The sequence below is a fragment of the Lutjanus erythropterus genome, chromosome 20, assembly GCF_056507025.1.
Source record: "Lutjanus erythropterus isolate fLutEry1 chromosome 20, fLutEry1.hap2, whole genome shotgun sequence".
Taxonomy (NCBI): domain Eukaryota; kingdom Metazoa; phylum Chordata; class Actinopteri; order Lutjaniformes; family Lutjanidae; genus Lutjanus; species Lutjanus erythropterus.
The window spans coordinates 26,594,314-26,609,500 of NC_139336.1; the positions used below are offsets into that span (position 1 = coordinate 26,594,314).

Sequence of the window (15,187 nt, forward strand, 5' to 3'; positions counted from 1 at the left end):
AAATATTACCACAAATGCTCATAGTTGCACTTAATTTTTTCAGTTACTACCAAATAACTCAACCACAGCCACTCAAAACTGCTGCGCTGTACAGCTTATTCTGCCATTATTAAAACCCAAATTAGTACTTTTAAAGTGTAATATGTGATCAGGTAATATTCTGAAGTAATTTTACTGTGAGATTTTAACTTAACTGAAAGCAACACGATGCCATGGTTCATCCCCCTGACGTTTTTATTCAGTTCCCACCTTCACAGCTGGACGGCAACATGACTATAAAATATGACACATACTTCTACTACTGGTAGTATTAATACAAACACCCCTGACAGGCTCACCAGGCTGCTGTGTCAAACATTTTGACTTCATCATCATTCATCTTTTTTACACATTTGACTTTAGGTACCATGATACGTCTTCTACATCATTTGTTATCCTGCCAATTTCAATGAATATACAATAATTCACTTGTGTTTATAGTTGTATTTCAATTAACGGTTATCTTACAATGCAATAACTTCTTTTAAAATAAATCTACAGACAGTATATGCCTTAAAGTGTGAACATATTTTCGATGGTTTTTCAGTCCTCAGGCACAAAGCATTAAACAGACATCAAATGTTTATGTCATCACTGTGTTCAAGTGTGAGGCAGAGAGTGGGCAAATTAAGGAAGAGGCGAGTTTTCATACTGAGCTCTGAGTCCCGTGTGATCCTCCAGTGCTGTACAAACAAGTATGACTGTTTGTTCTCCACATTTCCAACACTTGTTTGTTTTTAACAGCAGACGCTTTTATCTCTATATAGGGACCTCAAACCATAACCCCCCCCAGTGTGTGCAAAGGGTCATAGCTCATCAGTTCTGACTTTACTGTCGTCGCTCCCTCTTTGTGATTGCTCCTCAGGTGGTACTCTAAATGCCACGTAAGGACACGTCTTCATGTTTAGACAGGCCAGCTTCTTCAGTGTGGCGGAGTTCACTATCTCAAAGCCGACTTGGCCTCCGAAGGTGCTGGGCTTCCAGTACTCAGGAGAACATATAGGGTTTCCCAGGAGGCCTTTAAGGGAGAACGGGGCGCCCATCTCCACCATGCTCTCTCCAAATATGGTGCCAGGCCGTGTTCTCTCCAGCAACAAAGCGGGATAAAATTCAAGAGCATCAATGTCACCGTATAACTCTTCAAGCTCACGGGCTATCTCCTCGTTATCTGCAAATGGTAACCATGAGTATTGAAAGTTAATAAAAAATATCTGCAAGTCAGTGCATAAAGGTTGCACTTTGTGTTCTGTGGTCTCTGTACAAAACTGTTTTTCTTACCAGTGAATTCTCTGAACGATGTGTACGGTTTAAGGTTAAAACGCTTCCTGTACTCGTTAAAGGGCTGCACGCGGAGTTGGCGGGACTCCTTTATGGTCGAAATGGCCACTTTGGTCACCACATGGTTCAAGTTATGGCCGCCGCCAATCTGTAGGACAAAGGAGAATCACAAAATATTGGAAATCAATTCAGCTTATTATATTTGTATAATGCCAAATTATAGTTCTTATAGAGTTGCCTCAGGGCACTTTTCATATACAGCGGGTCTAGATGTTATTCTTTATAAGAGAAATTAAATAACCTCAGCTGGACATGAGCATGACTTCAATATACTTCCTGTTTTTTATGTCCCTGCAGTGCTACGCAGCTCATGTCGATGTGCTGTGATTTGTCTGGAGGCTGCTGGGTTGTAGATGTTTATCTGTGATTAAGTGTCAAAGTATATTTTAATGTGGCTAATGACCCATCTTTGAACTTGAAAGCTGTACATTTTTCCATGTTTTATGTTGTTTCCCTGGTTATTTTGTAGGTTAGCCTGTCAGCTGGTTAATATAGCTAGTAGGATAGAAAGATCCTGGAGTAATGTTGTAATATTGAGGGTCAGTCGAGAGAAACTATGTGAATGTTAAGCCTTATATGAAGCCAATTAAATACTGTAACAAGACTGGTAGGTTGGATGCTGGTAACTGTTTTCTACATCACTGTTTGTGCATTATACTGCAGCACTAAAGTTATCTCAGCTTGCATTAGCTTTGGAATTAATGCTTCAAAAAAATTCAACAAGCAATATGAAGGCCACTAACTGTTCAAGCTCAAGAATGCATCAACATCAGCCGTCCAGCTGTAATGTGGCTAGTAGGGTTGGTAGATGCTGGAGTAACGATGTAATATTGAGGGACAGACAGGAGAAATTGTGCGAAAGTTAAGCCTTATTTGAAGCCAACTTTGTTTGCTTTGTTGTTATACTGTAATACTCAAACTACAGGAATTAATTTGCTTGGCAATGTTGTACAACTTTGCTAGAAACACTTCACATGGACATTTGAAGCTAGGAATACTGCAGATTATCTTCAGATTATCTCAAAACTACAATACTGTAACTAAGAGTTAGTTTGAACTATAGGGATTCCTGCATATTTATTATATTACATTGCAGTTTCTTACCTGGCCAGCGGCTTGCCAAGAGAAGGCCTCCACCAGTTTATCGATGCCGTAGTGTGTGAGAACAGAAGTGTTGAAGAGGAACTGCGTGTATGACAGTTCATCCCCATTAATATAAAAGGTGTCAGGCATCAAGGGGTGCCAGTGGTAGAGCTGGCTGAACTCTAGAGCGATGCGGTTCCCATACTGGAATTGGGAGTTGAACAGCAGGGTGGGATCAAACTTCAACTGCAGCAGGTATCCACTGAGGTGCTGCACGTACTCCTCTATCACTATTTTTATTGTCTCACCTGAGAGAAACACGCAGAGACACAAAGAGGAAGGGAAAATAGATTGAAATGAATACTGAGTTATGTCAAACCAGGTTCAAACTGAAGTTTACTCGTATTAAATTATCATCCATGAACTTGGGGGGAGGTGTTCTGACATGTTATTTAAAAAAATAGTGTCTATTTACGACTGTATGAGAATAGTTACACAGCACTACCCAACCTAACCAAACCACTTGTTTAGCTCGAGGCAACAAAAACTACAGTGTCAGGTTTAATGTTAGGTAACAATACTATTTGGTTAGGTGTAGGAACCAAAACAACTTGGTTAGGGTTAAGCACCAGAATAATTTGATTAGGTTTATGTACCAGAATTACTTGGTTAGGTGTAGGCACCAAAATTATTTGGTCAGGTTTAGGCATCAAAGCTATAAAAAAGATCATGGTTTGTCAGGGGAAACAGCTATTCTGGCTCTGTTTAAAGGTAGCAAGATATACCAACCAGCACCTTTAAAGCTCACTAATTAACACATTATATCTTGTTTGTTCAAACTGTACAACAACCCGAGTATAAAAACTTCAATTTGTGGTTTTACAGGTTTTTGTACTTCATCAAAAGAGATAAGTTAATTATTGCTGGCTAGCTACTTCCAATCTTTGTATTAAGCTAAGCTAATCAGCTGTTGGTATAAACATAATTAACACATTTCCCAAAATATTTTAGTGTTCATTGAAAATGTTGTCCAGCTCACCAATGATGATGAAGCGTGTGGTCTGGAAAAGCTGCTCATCATCCCAGGTGGGATGCTCTGCCTTCAGGATGTCACATACTCGGTTATGTTCCCGCAGCCACAGCGTGGCATACATCCCCAAACCAGGGAGGAGCCCAAACACTTCCTGACCAATAGCCAACTGATTCTCAGGAGGGATCCCAGACGGGTAGCTCATCTTAATGGGTGCTTCAGCTACAGAGGGAGGGTACATCTCGCCATCAATTAACTGATGGGAAAACAATAATTCATGATTATACATTAAAACACGACGTAAAGCTGTCTTTCCCAACTCTCTCCATTCTATCTGATAGTGCAGTGTACTCCATCGTTCTGCTATAACATGTCAAATTAAAAATCATGTTCAGTACATCTTGGTAGATGGTTCTCAGAGTTGAAGAGGGCAACACCAGCAGATTAATGAGACAATAAAATAACCACAGCACTGTTAGCGAGCAACAGATGTGGCTGACATGCTTGTCTGATGAATGAAAAATGACACAACACGGTTTCACGCTGCCCTTGGAACGGAAACTATTTGTCCCAGTGTCGATCAACATGTAAAGACATGTCTTTGGGCACAAGTTTCCTCTACTTTGTTCCTAAGTATGTTTTCTTTTACCTGATACTTGAGTTTTCCGTCTTTGTGAAGTCTGAGCTCGAGCTGACGTTGCAGGTTGTCTCCATAAACGTGGCCTGCATCCACCTGTGTGTGAGACAGGACAAGACAAAAAAAAGAAATGAGACGACATACATATAAATGCTTCTACTTTTTCACACATGCTACTGCAATGCACTTTTGCTAATTTTATGTTTTTATCTGCAGTATTTTGCATATTTCCTGGATGGTTTCCCTTGAAAAGCACTATTCGGATAAAGTGTATTGTTATTAAACGGACAAAAGCTTAATGCACTCACCCCATGTGCTAGAGCCTTAGTGAAGCCCACGCCCATGCGATTGTAGGTTTTGAAGAACTGGTGGGTGAAGTGCTGTGCAAAGAAGGCAAACATGAGGTTGGAGCCCTGGGGGTCAGGTCTGAACGTCCTTCTTTTCAGCAGCCTCTCAACCAGCAGCTCAGGGTCAGGCAGCCCAGCCTTCCCTTAACAGAAAAAAAAAACACACAGCGTCAAACACGGCTCAGGGCAACACACAGACACACCACGCCTCTAGTCATAATACTGAAACAATGCGTCTATGAAAACACAACTGATACAGTTGACAAATTACGCTGCACTTCTGAACCGTCCAAGGTCAATAACCCTCATGCTGAAACACTGAGCAACAGGCATGTTCTCTATAATGTACTATTGATGCTGTCACACATTTGAACTGTACTGCTGCCTGCACTTATCCTACAGATAATAGATATGAAATGACGTCACACTCCCTGTGGTTTTGTTGTTATTTTGTCTTCTCTGTTTAGGATGACCGTGTGTGCATGTTCAATCAGGCAAGCATGCGTGCTTGAACATGTGGGTCCCTCTTGATCCCCTACGTCCGTTTTTAACATGGCACCCTGACTCATATTACAGCTCAACAGTCACTAAAGTATGTTAATGATAACATTTAAGGTGAGAAAGAGGCGATGCATTAACAGAATATGAGCCATTTCTGATCAGCGCTGCTTATTTTGACGCTAGATTTGTTAAACGCTCATGAGATTTTATATGTGTTTGTACCTGAATGTGCACATTGTGAAAACTAATTATGTTTTACGATGTGACAACACTTTGTCATGTCATTTCCTGTTGCCAGTTGGTGGTGCTATGATTATGATGCAGTACTGTCATGTAGATGTGTTCAAAAATGTGAGGAAAAGGAAGAAGAATCGGAACAAATCCAAAAAGGTCCTCGGACCAGTTGGTGCTCAGGCTCTAATAATGCAACAGCCTTTGTTTCACTCTCTGCTCCCTCTTGACGGAAATATTTGGCTCCTTAGCTGCTAAATGTTCCACTATTATCGCCAGCTAGGTGCTAGCTTTCTCTATTCTGCGTGAAGTGAATTTATCACGGCTGAAAACAGCTGCCTGCACACTGCAGAGTCGGAGTTCAGTGGCTGCCTGCCTTACTGCCTGCCAGACTCCATATATTATTATATTGCTCAACAGTTATAAACATCTACTCCTTCTAAAAGATTTTTAATGATTTCTTACGACCCATAAACAGACACTTACTCATTCAGTGAACAATCAGGATTAATTTGAACTCTAATTAATGTGAAACAGCCAGTGAATGTATTACAGACTTCTCCTTTAATGCAGTTTGACTGACCTTTGACCCCCAGAGGCGTAGGGCAGTCCTCTGGCACCGGGGGCAGGATCCGAGTGTAGTAGCTCAGATTATAGTAAGATTCCCAGCTGAGGTAGCTATATTTTGAGTTGTAGGTTGGAGGGCTGGGTATTAAGTTGGCCCTCACTGTTATATAAAAAATAAAAGGTGATTAGGTACATTGAACATGTGACAGCCCCGAGTGAATTTCTTTGAATGAACTGCTGAGTCTGGACCTGTCAAAACCAGCCGCATGAGGACGTCCCGCAGGAAGGTGTAGTTGATGATGTCCCAGAGCCAGTGGAAGTGGGTGAGGATATAATGAACCGCATCTGGGCTGGGCTTCAAGAACTGACGCACTCTGGTCCAAAACTCGGCTGTGGTGGGAAGACGTGAAAAACAAACAAAAGTCTTGTTACTGGAAATCAGGGGAGCTGGGATTAAGAGTGGAAATTCACTCTGGCTAACAAAGTCATTAACTCAGGACTCTACACAAACTTGGCTCCGATTCACCGCCCACATCACTGAATTACTCAGTGAATGAAGGGAAATGAAATGGCATTTCAGTCTGATTATTAGTCAAGGAGTTTTAGCATCCCGAGGGCAAGGCTGGACTGGAAACTAGCCCCAGGGCTCCAAAACTCTAGGGGCCCCGGGCTTACTGTGTGTCAGCTGGTTTGTGCTAATTAAACATTTGTTTGAGGTAATGAACCATAAAAGCACAAGCTTCGCTGGCATGTCATCAGTGTTTGGGAAGCTACTCTGGAAGCGCAGCCTTGCAAGCCACCAATAACATCACACTGGAAGAAGCTGAACTCAAGGAAAGCAACCGTAGGGAGAGATCTAGTTTGGCTCAAGTGGGTGAGTGGTTGTGCATTAAATGGTTTGAAGGCACGGCATGGAGGAACCACCCAGCGTGAAGTTAATTATCCTGCTCATACCATGGTCATTTGCCAACAATATGAATAAAAACAGATTATACTAAATATCCACGGCACAGAATAGTAGTTTAACTACTACCAGTGGAACTTTTTACCCAACATGTACTTATTTACCGATCGAGTTGTTAAGGAGCAACATTTTAATTCTTTTGGAGTTGTGCTTCTGACCACCTGGCGAATGTAAGTCTAATGTTCACTCTCTTTTTGCTCTGTTTTTGGTCTCTACCAACTCCTGAGGGAAATATCTGGCTCTCTAAGCTCCTTAATACTGTGTACAGTGTTTGTTTTATTTTATTATGTGTCTTTCACATCATTCGTGACGCGCAACAACGGGCTGTATAACGCATTTACTAATATTTATATATATTCTGTTACTCTATTGCTGCACATTACATATGCATATTATTATATACTACATGTTATATCTTTCTTATATTTGTTTATGTCATATCTTATACTATATATGTATACCAGTCTCTCAGATAATCCCTCACATCCTTGTTGTGCAATTATCCTGTATTTATTTTTTCACTGTTAAAACATCTTCTCTGCAATAATATCTTAAGACTGTGAATCATCCCTCGAGTCTTTGCTGCTTGTATCCAAATGTCTGTCTCTGTCCAATTATCCATTTATTGCGGTTATTCTGCACAATTATCCATATATCTGTCCATGTAGTAATTTATTTTTCCACACGTGTACAAAAGAAAGGTGTATATAGTCTGTGTATGGTTTTTATAATTTATATTTTCATTCTTTTATATTCTATTTCTATTCATCGCCCATTCCTTTTTCTGCCAGTGTGGGATCAATAAAGTTTATCCTATCTTTTCTTATCTTTTAAGACTTTTTCACCAGAGCACACCCGATGTAGCGGTTGCCAAATATTTTTGGTCCGCCCATATTATCAGCTGATATTAACCTATCACAGTTTTATTGGTATTGGCTTACATGTTGCCCAATATGAAAACTTAACATAATGCAGATTGTTTTTATTTTCTTTAGTTTTATGGGCAGCATTTTGTGTACATTCAAAATATCCTCCTTCCATTACAGAATATCAGCCAATACGCTGATTTTGTATCGTAATTAGAGTGTTGGTATTAACAATTCTTAAAGTTTTTTGTGGTAGGACACTATTTGTCCCAATGTTCAAGAATGGATGTATTAAAAAATACAGATTATAGCCACTTTAACAGAATAAATAAAATATTTCAAAATGTTAAAATATTGAGGAGTATTTCTAAAATCCTGACGCTCCATAAAAATGTTTAAAAGTGCGTGGTTGTTCTATCTTGTGTAGGAAGTGAAAGCTTTATCCTTGGTGAAAGTTTTATCTCTCAATCTCACTTCCCCTTTTTGTGTTTGACTTTTTTTTTTTGTTTCTTCCTTCTCCTCCCAATCCTTTCATTTCTCTTTTTGTTAATCTGCAGAAGGAAAACAGTGGTTAATTGTTACGCCTGGTGAGCGTGATGTAAGAGCCGAACTGTCGGCCAAATACATCATTAAGGACCCCAGTGTGAGAGGGTTGTTTGTTAATGGGAAGCAGACAGACACGGTTAGTAGGTGGCTCAGTGAAGGGATCGGCGGATGCAGCTCTGATCCAGCTGGTCTCTTTCTGGCTGTTCCTCCAATTTTTTCAAAATATTTGGGTCTGAACAAGAAGTTCCATCTCTGTGAGCCATGAGCTATGTTACTCTATTTCCTGATTTAACAACAACAAGATAAAACAGTGTTTTTCATCAGCTTACCCTCTTATGTGTAAAAAAAGAAAAAGACTGAATATTTCAAATTCCTTTCATAATAAGGGAGGATATGAGAGCTAGACTCACGGATGGTGCAGTTTTCTCCGTAGTAGCCGGTACGAGTGCAGTCACACTCATACTTGTCCTCACCGTATCTCACACACACACCCCAGTGCTGACAGGGTAAATAGCAGCATGGGTTCACTGTGGAAAACAAGAGGACCTCGTGTGAAAGACTGTGAGAAACCTACAAAAACTCAGACAGGCAGATCGTACATGAACCATGTGACACTAAGAAAATGAAAAAGAGCTTAAACGTCGATTTAACTTCCTGCCTCCTGCGCAGGGATTGAGTTTCTGCACAAAACATCTGTCTTGGCACAAGATCTGATCACCACTTCTGTATCACTATGCTGTAAAAATATTTGTCTTCTGTCTGGATATGAAGTCTCAGATTGAGTCTTCGGGGACCAGTTTTATTAAAAAAACATCTGCCATTAAAGTGATGTAATTCCATTTATTTCTAGTCTTAGTGCAGTTCTTGTTTTTAGAAAAATATTATTATTGTCAGTAACTTGAAAAAAAGACTGATTGTACAATAATTACAATAATTCCAAAGAAAGAAAAAAGACGTTTCATTTTAAAAAACTTTCCTGGAAAGTACGTGGTACAAATTTTAGGGGAAATAGAGCCATAATTCATCCAAGTAGTTGAGCAATAGTAATTGCTGATCTCCCTGGAAAACATCATTCACATCATTCTTGATACATGTTGAATCGCTGTTTTTCCTGAAGACAAATTGCGCCTTTTTTTATTTTCAGCTGTCCTGCGATGTACTCACTGAAGAATGTGAGGTTGCACTTTAAAGTTGAACTGGAATTGATTAATCGGTAGTTTACTGATAACACCCGTCTGCATTTTCCCTGTAATTAGTACCAGATGTCATAGTAATTCTTTTTACTTGTTTTATAGCAAAAGTAAATCTGCTCTCTGGCAGAGAGCGAGCCAGATAATGAAGGTTGATACCACCCTCATTCAAGGTTATTTAAGGTTACAGTCAGCAGGCGGTTAGCTTAGCTTAGCACAAAGACTGAAAACAGAGGGAAACTGTTAGCCTGTCTCTGTCCAGTTGCAACAAAACTGTTTCTTGGCTCTGAGCAGTTGCCTGGCAACCAGCAGAGACTCCAGGAAGTGAGTGAGCCTGGTGCAGATTTAAGCTGTCACACAGCTCCCTGTAAAACAGCTAATTACTGTAGAAAAACTGGACTTGGTAGAGTTCTCGAAGACGTTTCGCCTCTCATCCAAGAGGCTTCTTCAACTCTCAGTGACAAGTTGTCACTAGTTTCAGGTATTTTTTATAGAAATACCTAACACAACCAGGCTACCTATTATCCCCTGTTTCCAGTCTTTGTGCTACGATAAGCTAGCCAAGCTAGCTGTAGCCTTAAAGGGATTGTTGAGATTTTTCCGAGGTAGGTTGTATGAGGTACTTATCAGTAGATGGTGGTCGCCAAGACCCCAATGTGGGGAAGCATCTCCTCTCAAAACACGTTGTTTATGGTGACTTCATGGATTTTATGACTCCATTCTAGCAGCTGATGTATTAAACTCTTCCAACTATCAACACATCTCACTCTGCTGTGTTTATTGTCAGATGTAGATCGAGACAATCGCTCTCTGCTGCCACCCAGAGGTTGCGTGCGTGTACAAGCTATAGAGAGAGTAAATAGGTGAAAAAATTGCACCCCAAGTCTTCTTCACTGAAGTTTTAGGATGTTGGGAGAGGTGGGGTGGTCGACCAGCCGCCACTGGTTGCAGCCTTCGGGAGCTTTATTACAGACTTGACAGTCACAGGTTAAACAGAATAAAAAAAGATTTAAGAATCAACTCTTTCAGATGGATTCTGTATCTAAAACAGAACTTAACCACACAAATGTAAAGTTGTCTTTCTGAATGATAAATTTACAATTCAAGCAACTAAGTGTGGGAAAAAAAACAACTCTTGGCTAATTAGGCAGCCATATGAAAAGGCTTTTGTTTTGACAGACAGAAACAGAGAGGAGGAGGAGAGAGAGGCGCATTGACAAGTTTCAACAAGTTCAGTTCATCCATGCCCGTTTCAGGGTGAGAAATTTAAACCTCTTAAATTACAACATGATGGCAGATAAGACTGTTTGTATCAGACATTCCTCCATCCTGAGATTGATGCATCAACACCTGTAAGATCCTAATATTATAGAAAAGTTAAGGGTGTGCCGCAGTACAAATACGCATGTTATGTGAGCCGTGTGATCATTTATAAAACATCCACGTAACAGAAAACCTCCTACGACAAAAAGCATAGCTGGAGATAAAGTATATACGCGTCTTTGCACCTGCAAAAACATGCTTCTCCCAATTCTCACATAGCCTCTCTGTTGCCAAGCAGCACACACAACATATCAGAAACGTCACTGGACTGCTATGTAATCTACATAGACACTCTCTGATCTAACAGGTCAGGATGAGTTCAGATCTCTTCACGGTGGAATGCACTCATGATGCTCCATAGAACTGTGGAGTTAAATCTGAAGGTGAATCATGAGTCAGCAGTTTATGAAGAAAGTTGTTCCCCTGTGATCCAGTAATTTGTCTCAAAATCTTGTGTGGGCCCTCAAGGCAACAAGGAAACCGCATCATATTCAGGAAATCATCAGGCTTTGGCAAAAATCATCCTAAACCAAGACTGTGATGAAACCTGTTTGTTCACATGTGTGCGAGAGGATATTGGCACCTGGGGAGGATGGGGGCGGGGTGGGGGGCTGTGCAGGTCAGACAACATGTCTGCACACAAGTCAGACAGGAAAAAGTCTGCTTGGGGCTTTCACTTCAGAGCAGTAGATACAGTAGATACAGACTTTAGTGCTTAGAAATGGTGTCCGTTACGAATACAAATTGCTTGGAAATTGTTGTAATTAGCAACGTAATTAATTGCATTACAAAAAAATTGATAATAAAAATTATCATCTAATCTGCATGCACTGACAATGTTGCACCTTACACTATAAAAATGGACACAGCCACAAAAACTAGAGTCCCATGGAGTTTCTTTTTTTCTACTGAAACGTCTCAAAACTACCAAACGGCGTTGTATTCACATTTTTAATGTTTTTATGTTTTTACGTGAAAACTTTCCTTGTTAATTTAGAAAAACTGATCTCTTTTGTAAAGCGAATGCAATACGCCTACGCACAAAACATTTTCAATGCACTTGTCTATGACACCTTGTTTATCAGACGCATTTTTCACGAGTTAAAAGAGGTTATCATGAATGAAATATTTTATGATTTTAAAATTGCCATGTTTTTAAGACATAATACAAAAGGTAATTAAGTAATCCTTGATAATATAACTATAATGTAATTGCATGTTTGTAATGTAATGTAAAGACTTTCAACTCAAAATTTAAAAAATTTAAAATTGCTGCCTGTTTTGGATGAATTGAACAAGTTGCGGCCGGGAAGTCCCACTTTTCCTTAATGTGCTTTTGTCCGTTTCTTAATCTTCTATTATTTGGCTCCATTAATTCAGCCAACAAGTTTTTTTTTCCAAGGAGAAGAAATTAGAGAATCTCTGCCGAACCATCATGAGTAGGTTAACTAGGCTAGCTTTGACTAACTTTTTAGCTAGTTAGCAAACAATGTAACATATTTCTAACTTTTTAACATAGAAAATAATGTAGCATTTTTAAAAAAGTTTTCAGCTAGCTAAAGCAAAAACTTTAAAAACATATTAGCAACACTTTCATTTATATTTACTCATTTATGTATTTATTTTGAGGCAATAGAGTATGTCCATACTTATTATACTCTGTTGTAATTTCTGTTTACTTCAATAAACAAGGCATTCATTAAATACAAATTAATTTTTAATTGTGCAACACATCTCTGCTTAATTCTAAGCCAGGATTTACTCATTTTAAGCCTAGTGTTGCTCAACTCTGATTTGAAGTGTTCTTGAATTAAGCTAATCTTGCAACACAGTGTTAGGGACCTAAAAGATCTAAATTAAAAGACTATGAAAGATTATGAAACAAGTTCATACATGCATCTGTGAGCCTCTCAATGCTCGGTTTTCTCAGTGAAATAGACTCAGACTTGACAATTATCTCTTTTTGCAGAGCCGCAGAAGTCGTGTTACAGTACAGGCAGCCTGCCACAGCCTGTCTTTGTTATCTGGTTTACCGGAATGTCTAGAAAGTCTGGCAGCTTAACTCGAGAGGAAGACCTGATAAAACCTCGGGGATAAAGAAAACACAGGATACAGCCATACTTCATCCATACCCTGCCCAACATATGTTTCCTGCAGCTGACCACTAAAGCATCACATGCGCAGACTAACAGGTTTTACGCTGCAGGCGTAACAACACCCTGTCCAACCCCACTGACCCCTCACCTACCTGGGCTGGAGGTAACCTCATCACCCCGGCATGCAGGCTCCCGCAGCAGCAAGAGGAGAGCCCAAAGTGATCCTAAGACAGAGGCTTCAACCACAAATCAGCGTTAGCGTGCAGAAACAGAAAGATTAAAACACACAGCAGCCACGCAGAAACAATCAAGACCTACTTACATCTCATCACAGCAGCTTCAGTTCAGGAAAATGTCATTCCAACAAATAAAGCTGAAAGAAAAGTGTCACAATCCAGACTGGCTGGTTTCGGGGGGCTGTGGGGAGGAGATCCAGCCGCTGGCAGACTGGTCCTGAGACTACAGGAGCAGCGGTCCAACAGGTATTTACCTCCTGACTGGTTCTGCTGCAGCCACCGTCGCACTGCGCCTTTACCTGCCGTCACACAGACTGACCGAAGTGGGACGGAGACTTCAGCCAAGTGCGTGGTTTCACCCTTTCCGTCGCCCCCTGCTGGTGAAACTGCATGATCTCATCTGTTTCCATGTCCCCCACGCACACTCAGCCAGTTTGAGTTAAGGATTGCGATAACAGATGCAAATATTTAAGACTCAGGAGATTAAACTGTGATGAAATCAGAGTTTTAAATCTCTGGGGGTTTTTTTTTCTTCTTTTGGCTCAGTCCACAAAATATTGGAAAACATGGAAAAACATTTTTGAAATGTCACTGCAGGATAAGCAGAGTTGTGTGATGATCTTTCAACTGCAGTGAAGAAGATCTGGCTCAAGCGAAGGTGACTGTAGCAACCACCACACAATACTGATTTATTCAGCAGGGTTATACAATGACAATTATGTGTGGTTCCCTCTTTGAAGACCTTAATAAAAACAAAAACACATTAAGCAGTTTCACAGCCTGGGGGAAGAGGGTGTTCTGTTGTCTGGTGGTATGGCAGTGGATACTTCTGTATCTCTTGCCAGACGGCAGCAGAGTGAACAGGCTGTGGGTGGGGTGGGGTGTGTTTATGTCTTCTAGTGTCCTTCAGTATCCTTTGGGCTCTGTGCAGGCACCTCACCTCCCCAATATCACTGTTGCTCCTCTGTAAAAGCGCAGGAAATTTTCCTCCTCAAGTTTGCTTCATAAATACAGACTTCTTTAATATTACTTTATTTTGAAAGGTCATGATGTTAACACATCTAGAGCCTTCCTATCCTATACAGAAAGATGGACAATGAACATCACAATACAATGAAATACTCCTTACAAAGGGAAAGATGCACAAAAGTAGGGAAATTAAAAACAGGATGGTTTATAAAAGAAGATTAGAGTTTACAGCCTGGGTCCTCAACAGGGGTTCCAAGGGGTTCTGTACAAAAATGTCGAGGGAATCATTCTAATAGTTGTTGAGATATTTCTGCCAGGAACAAAGTGGTGGACTTGATGTTGCCACCCTTAAAGACGTGGCATACGGCGGACTTCGATACGTGAAAAATACATATAAAAAAAAGACGTGTTTCAAAAGTGAGAACGTTTAGAGACAAAGCAGAAGTTTTTCAACAAGAACCAAAGTCGGCTCCTCAGGTCTTGACTCACTCCAGTGAAGACACTGAATATACAGAGTAAGAAGGTCACAAGGTCAAAGTGGAGGGGGTTTGTCAGGACGACGTGGATGTAATGGATGATATCACCTCTGACTCTGGAGTTTAGGAAGAGGCCCAGACGAGATGGTGTTGCACGCCACATGACTGCTGTCCCCGGCGCTGTAAGTATACGGTGAGCTACCGTCAAGCACATGAGTTATGATAAAGAAATGACATATTTCTTTCACAGACAAAGGTTTTGCTTTGGAAATGGTCTAATTCTGCATAATTAAGGCGATTTTACTCTGTATTTCATAGATTATGTAAAATCTTCACGCACAAGATTGAGACAACTGCTACACCTCTAACAGGGAAACATATGTAATATTTTTGCATTATTTTCCCTTTGACATAAAAGAATTGGAGACAATATATTAATAAACCATATTTAATAATCAAATCTTTCAGTCAATGGTGAGAGTAAACACATAAGCTGTTGTGAAAATGGCAGAGGTTCAACTTTGACATGCAAAGACAGGACGATATGGGAGATATGTCAAGAAATAAAACTGTTGAGAAATCCCTGCAGGCCTACATGAGACTAATGACACACTTTCGCTCTGCAGCAACAAGCTACTAGGAATGAGAGAAAACCGCTCAGGAAACCCTCGAACGTGTAATATACCCCCTCGGTTCAGTGATTATGGCTTTGTTGTCGTACCCCGCAGGTGTCGCAACAAACATTCGA

The 15,187-nt window shown here is 40.3% G+C and overlaps 1 protein-coding gene across 1 annotated transcript; it reads right to left on the bottom strand.

The window, feature by feature from the left end:
- Positions 1 to 463: 463 nt before the first annotated feature.
- Positions 464 to 13,316, bottom strand: LOC146308601 (prostaglandin G/H synthase 1-like). Its single transcript, XM_084746655.1, has 11 exons — positions 13,081 to 13,316; positions 12,911 to 12,994; positions 8,560 to 8,676; positions 6,023 to 6,163; positions 5,790 to 5,933; positions 4,436 to 4,617; positions 4,140 to 4,223; positions 3,500 to 3,746; positions 2,482 to 2,768; positions 1,318 to 1,465; positions 464 to 1,207 (listed from the first exon to the last, which is right to left on the bottom strand). Exons 1-11 carry the CDS (start codon positions 13,085 to 13,087, stop codon positions 846 to 848), a joined length of 1,803 nt encoding a protein of 600 aa, XP_084602781.1. The 5' UTR covers positions 13,088 to 13,316; the 3' UTR covers positions 464 to 845.
- Positions 13,317 to 15,187: the final 1,871 nt, after the last annotated feature.

Excerpts from the sequence above, each read along its gene's own strand:
- LOC146308601 (XM_084746655.1), bottom strand. Across the intron at positions 3,747-4,139 it reads ACGGAAAACTCAAGTATCAG|TTAATTGATGGCGAGATGTA; the intron begins GTAAAAGAAAAC and ends TTTTCCCATCAG. Across the intron at positions 1,208-1,317 it reads ATCGTTCAGAGAATTCACTG|ATAACGAGGAGATAGCCCGT; the intron begins GTAAGAAAAACA and ends TACCATTTGCAG.